General features: G+C 40.5%; 1 protein-coding gene across 2 annotated transcripts in view; it reads left to right on the forward strand.

Annotated features, from left to right (window-relative positions):
- The first annotated feature begins 514 nt into the window (after positions 1-514).
- TMEM38B (transmembrane protein 38B) overlaps positions 515-6,395 on the forward strand; it is an 86,446-nt gene continuing 80,565 nt past the window's right edge. For both annotated transcript variants that reach the window (XM_011948238.1, XM_011948239.1), the window contains exon 1: positions 515-761. In XM_011948238.1, coding sequence (XP_011803628.1) covers positions 650-761 — 112 coding nt within the window. In that variant the 5' untranslated portion in view covers positions 515-649. The remainder of the gene's footprint in view (positions 762-6,395) is intronic.

Below are 6,395 nucleotides of genomic sequence, written 5' to 3' on the forward strand. Positions count from 1 at the left end.
CCTAGCTTTTGCTTCTCACTTAACTTTTAAAGTCCGGCTCACATGTCACTTTACCCACTTCCCAGAATTGTAATCTTCGTCTCGGAACTGCTCTCGCACGGCAGCTTTACCTCTCAGTACCTGATTTTGTACCATTATGGGCGTTTTTTCTCTTTTTATAAAAAAAATCTTTCAGGGAAAGCATAGTTCTTTAGGGCAGGATATTACTGTTTTATCTCCAGTAAGTCAGTGTGACTTGCACTGTGGTTGCTCAATAAATGTTAGGTGAATGACATCAATTTACAGAAATAAATCCAACTCTGAGCGTCTCCCCTTGAGGACCGTGTTTTGTTCATTTGCATGCTCTTCAGGTCCTGCGCAGCGCCCAGGATGGGGAACACGCTGTACCCTTATTAGGAGAACCGAGGCCAGAGCCTCCTGCAGCTGCTGAGAACCCGCTCGCCCCGCCCACCCGCCTGCCGCCAGTGAGCCTGCGGCTCCCGCTACGAGCGGCCCCGCCCCCTCGGCGCCAGGGCGCACGCGCAGGACTGCAGCCGGCGCGGAGGTGCGGGAGGCTGTGGGTGTCCGTCCCCTCTCCTACCCTTCACTGTGCGCGCGCGCGGGGAACCAGTCGCCGAGGCTGCTTCGGTTGCCGCGGTCGGTGGTCGTTATGGACTCTCCATGGGACGACTTGGCTCTGGCCTTCTCCCGCACGTCCATGTTTCCCTTTTTTGACATCGCGCACTATCTAGTGTCAGTGATGGCGGTGAAACGTCAGCCGGGTGAGTGCGGGGCGCCGCGGGCCGCGCCCCTCAGAGTGCCCCTGACAGCGAGGACCGTCTAAGTCGGGTGGGCGGCTGAGTGGCCGCTAGCCCAGACAATTCGATGGTAGAGTTGGAGGGGCGCCAAGGGCCGGTAGGTCCGACTTCCTGAGTGCAGATGGGGAAACGGGCTGGGGAGGACGGAGGCTCTAGTACTTGTCAAAGGAGGCGTGACCTGGGGTCCACGACCCCGCAGCCGGGACGAGCGAGGTCGACCCTGCCAACCGCCGGCAGAAGTCCCAGGACTGACAGAAGCCGCCGCCGCGTTTCGGAACTATAGTTACCCGCGCCATCCCAGGGCTTGCGCGGCCTCCTGGCCGTGCCGCCACTCGCTGGCACAGTGTTTGAAAGTCACGTGAGGAGACAGCAGGTTTCTGACTTAGTCTCTTGGAGTAATAGATGGTTGCGGACTACTCTCCAGTTATGAAAGTTGTACAAGCACTGAAACAAAAAGCCTCCTGTAGCCAGACCAGGGTTCCCCTTCACGCAGTGTCCTGACATCCTGCTTAGCATGTGAGAAGCGAGTGCGTTCCCCTTTTCACAGTCACTACGAACACAGTACAAGTAAGAGTTACCTGGCATAGTTTGACTATCTGCAGAACGGGGATGTAGCCTTGAAACAGCATTTTGAGTTCTTTCAGCAATGCGATCAAGGGACAGTAGTTGTATTTTATTGGATTTTACACCAGGGTGCGTTTGCTCTAATACTGCTTTACTTTTCTAGTTATTCTACTGTCCTTTTAGTTGTATGGACCTCTTCTTTCTTTGAGGTCAGGCATTTCTTTGCCTACTTTCTTTGTATTCTTGCTGTCTTTCGTCACCTTGCCCTACAGATAGTTGATGAGTGAGGTCTGGAGGATGATGCTGTACCTTTTTTATGGACTGCTTACTGGTTTTAAAAACTCATTAGACCTCAGAAATATTTTTCATTTACGTTGAAGTTTGTAGCTCAGTTTAAATCATTGATACAAATTTTGACCTGGGTAAGGATGGTATTACTGTATTAAAGTAGAACACATTATCTGCATAAGATATTATTTCCTTGATTTGAAAAAAAGTTTTGTTGCTACTACATGTTCAGAATTTCATTTCAAAGAAATTTTTTTTTTTGTATAGGCTGAATCAGATGTTCAAATTGTAGTCCAGGGACCCATGGGATTCTCTGACACTGCCAGTTTAAAATTACTTTTATAATAATATGCAGATGTTATCTTTGTCACTCATTTTTTCAAAAGTGTACAGTGGAGTTTTCCAGAGGCTGAGTTGTGATACTGTAACATAAGGAAGTAGATATGAGAATCTAACAGCTTTCTATTTGAAGCCAGACATTTGTTAAAATGTGCAACACTATGATTCTTCTCACTAAATGTTTTTTGTTTTAGAAAAGTTATTTTTCATGAAGAATACATTATCATAATTATTATTATTGTTTTTGAGAAAGAGTCTCTCTGTTGCCCAGGCAGAAGCACAGTGGTGCGATCTTGGTTGCCTGCTGCAACCTCTGCCTCCCGGGTTCAAGCAGTTCTCCCTTCCTCAGCCTCCCGAGTAGCTGGGATTATAGGCGCCTGCCACCACGTTCGGCTAATTTTTGTATTTTTAGTAGTTGAGACGGGGTTTCGCCATGTTGGCCAGGCTGGAAGAATACATTATGTTAACATTTAATACATGTACTTTTTAAAAAATGAAAACGTGAAAAACAATTGTTGCATAGTGGACAGGTCTATGCAGTCCTACCCACAAAGGCTAAGGAAGCTGAGAGGGTGAGGAATTCAGTTTCTCGGAAAGAAAACTCTAAAAGGGACTTAAGAACAGAAGCCATGTCTTGGGTGGCCCTAAGGAGATGGTGGATCACCCCCATTACCCGACCCCCAACCCCCAACCAGGGATGTGTAGGACAGTTGCTTAAGGGCAGGATTTATGGTAAGTGAAATAGCGTCAAGGTTGTTTGACCTAAGGGCAAGATTGGTAAGTATATACTTTTACACAAGGAACAGTAGATAAAATATAAATCTTAGAAGCAATCCCAGAACTGGGGTTAATCATAAGTCAACATGGCAGATGTTGGAGTTGCTTTAGCCTCCACAACTATTTAAAATTTTCTCAGTTACAATTTCTAAGATGCTAAGTATTGATACTTGTAACCAACATAAACAAAACCCTTTAGGGTTCTCAAAAAATTTAAGTCAGATTGTTTAAAAGATGTAATTTACATAGAGTCTATTCACCATTTTTAATAAAGTTCTGTGTTTTTGAACAGACACATACAGCCATTTAACCACCATCACAATCAAGATATTGAACAGTTTCCTCACCCACCCCAAATTCCTTCCTGCACTTTTGTGTAAGCTGTCCCCCATCCTTGGCAACCATTAATCTGTTTACTAATTTTTAGGGATGTAGAGGGCTCCTGAGATTCCAAAAATTGAGAACCATGTGATTATTAAATACTAATATAGTATCATACAGTACCAGTACTTGTAAAGAGGTAAAAATGATAGAATTCAGACGCAGGAGTGAACGGTGTACCTGTTTAGCCTTTTACCTGAAGTGCGTTAGTTTGCCCATTTCCTTTGACAGTTCTATTATTGGTCTTCAATATCTTGCCATTCTGATTATCAGAAAACAATTTTTCATTTACATTTGTCATGGTACTGATGAGTTTGTGCCTCTTATTGGTCATTTGTATTTCCTGTAAATTGCTTGATTTTTTTGTCCATTTTCTTATTGGGCTGTAGGCTGTTGTCTTCTATTGACTCTTTGTGGATCATGGATATTAGTTCTGTTTATGTCTGTAGTCCTTTTTTCCCATAACTCTTGCTATCTTTTAACTTTGTTTATATTGTTTATATTGTCTTTTATAGCAGAAGTTTAAACAATTTCATAATATTCTTACTTTTTCATAAAAAATCTATTAATTTTTTTCTCCTAGTCACCATTGGGATTTGTGTATTTTAAGAAGGGCTTTCTCAGGCCTAAGGTTATAAAAATACTCCTCCTTGATCTTTTTTAAAAAAAATTCTATAGTTCTAAAAAAGTATAGGTTCTTAATCTATCTGCGGTATTTTTTGTTGTATAGATGTTCCTTTGCAAGTATGATCATGGCTGGATAGAACAGTTGGAACTCAGTGGTCTCAACAGAGTATGCTCTATGCTCACTGAACTGGTTCTGCTCTCGACCTTTACTAAGATCATGCCTCCTGCATAGACCTCTGGAGTGTCCTTAGTTCTTGTTTGTTTTCATTAGCCTCTCATTTTTATTTATTTATTTTTTCTGTGAGCTACTGAAATCCTTTCAATGAATTCTTTATGGCTTAAGTTTGTTGGTTTTTGTTGCTTGTAGCCAAGAACCCGGGTTCCATTTCTTTTTCTAGCCTCTTTATATTAAAGTGTGTTTTGTTGAATACTAATGATAGTGGGTGACTTTGTCTTACTCCTGATATTCCTGAATTTAAAGAGAAAGCTTTTAAAGTTTTCTCAAGAGTGATGTTTGCTATAGGTTTTTATGAGGGATACTTTTAAGGAAGTTTTACTTTATTCCCAACTTTCTAGGATATCCCTATATCTTTACACCATCCTGGTGAAGGTGACATATTTTATCAAGTGCTATTTTTTTTTCTAAATTTATTGAGATCATATTGTGTTTCCCATTTAAAAATGTAACATAGTGAATTACATTATTACATTTTTAAAAAGTGATGAATCATCCTTATATTCTTGGACTAAACTACTTGATACATTATTTTAATTCATTAGGAATTTTGATTTGGCAGTACTTCATGTAAAATTTTTGCATTTATATTTATAATAGAAATGAGCCTATTAGGTTATTTTATTGTGTGACCCTCAGTTTGGGCCCAAGGTTATGCTGTTTTTGTAAAATAGAATGGGAAGCTTTTCATTTTTTAAGCTTGGGATGGTTTATTTAATAGGCATTGCTTGTTCTTTGATATTTGGTAGACTTCAACTGTGTAGTTTTATGTTTCTTGGTATATTTTAATGGGTAAATCTTATTTTTTTTCCAATCCAGACTTAAGTTGTTTTGGTAATTTATATCTCTCCCAGGAATCATCTATTTCTTTTAGACTTCCAAATCTATTGGAGTAAATGCTTACATTATATTGTAGAAAATTCCTCTGGATTCTCCAGTAGCTAATTCTTAAGTGTTACCTATTTCACTTGAATCTTCTGGATCTTAATCACTTTATATCCTATAGTAATTTTTTTACACACCATATATGTCTTTTTTTCTTCTAACTCATTTTGAATAAGATACCTTTGTTCAGGCTCTGTCAGTAGATGGAGTGAGTAGCTTGTATTACTCTCCTTTTATGTGGTCAGAATTCCTTTTTCATATTCAGAACTGAAGCTAATATGTGTATACTCCTCCTACTCCAACACCATTTCTTTTAGATTTTTACGTAGAATATGTATGCATTACTTAATTGGCAACTTTTTCCTGTCCCCCCAGTGATTGATTCTCTAGAACTCACACCTGCAGTAAACTATAATTCATATATATACTACTACCGGAGTTCTTCATATCTTTACCCTCTCAGATGTGTTACTCCTTGAGACTTTGTTTTGGTATGTACTCTACCACTGCCAGTACCTCACTCCCTACTTTCCCACCATTTATATCGGATCATTTGTACTGTCTGCCTAGATCTTAAAAAATGCCACCGGAGGCAAAATGAGAAAGGGGATTAACTCTTTTCTGCCTAAGATGTGAAGGACTGCATCCCATTTTTGTTCGGTTCAGGTTTTCAGCTTTAAAATCCCAGGAAAGATAATACTCCTCCACCCTTCTCTGTAACTTTTGCTTCATAAGCAAAGACATAAAAGACATCAGGTAATATAACAAGTGGGATTTTTTTCTCTGTTTACCTCCATTTGTCGTGTGAACAAACATGTGAATCCTCCTGAACCCTGGCGTGTGACTGGCTATAGTTTTCAGTCTTGGCTGATAGTGTAAGTTTTTTTGTTTGTTTGTTTTTTCTTTTTTATTATACTTTAAGTTCTAGGGCACATGTGCACAATGTGCAGGTTTGTTACATATGTATACATGTGCCATGTTGGTGTGCTGCACCCATTAACTCGTCATTTACATTAGGTATATCTCCTAATGCTATTGCTCCCCACTTCCCCCACCCCACAACAGGCCCCGATGTGAGATGTTCCCCTTCTGTGCCCAAGTGTTCTCATTGTTCAATTCCCACCTATGAGTGAGAGAACATGCGGTGTTTGGTTTTCTGTTCTTGTGATAGTTTGCTCAGAATGATCGTTTCCATCTGCATCCATGTCCCTACAAAGGACATGAAATCATCCTTTTTTTATGGCTGCATAGTATTCCATGGTGTATATGTGCCACATTTTCTTAATCCAGTCTGTCATTGATGAGCATTTGGGTTGATTCCAAGTCTTTGCTATTGTGAATAGTGCCGCAGTAAACATACGTGTGCATGTGTCTTTATAGCACCATGATTTATAATCCTTTGGATATATACCCAGTAATGGGATGGCTGGGTCAAATGGTATTTCTGGTTCTAGATCCTTGAATCGCCACACTGTCTTCCACAATGGTTGAACTAGTTTACA

Source organism: Colobus angolensis, unplaced genomic scaffold, assembly GCF_000951035.1.
Source record: "Colobus angolensis palliatus isolate OR3802 unplaced genomic scaffold, Cang.pa_1.0 Scaffold276, whole genome shotgun sequence".
NCBI classification, from domain to species: domain Eukaryota; kingdom Metazoa; phylum Chordata; class Mammalia; order Primates; family Cercopithecidae; genus Colobus; species Colobus angolensis.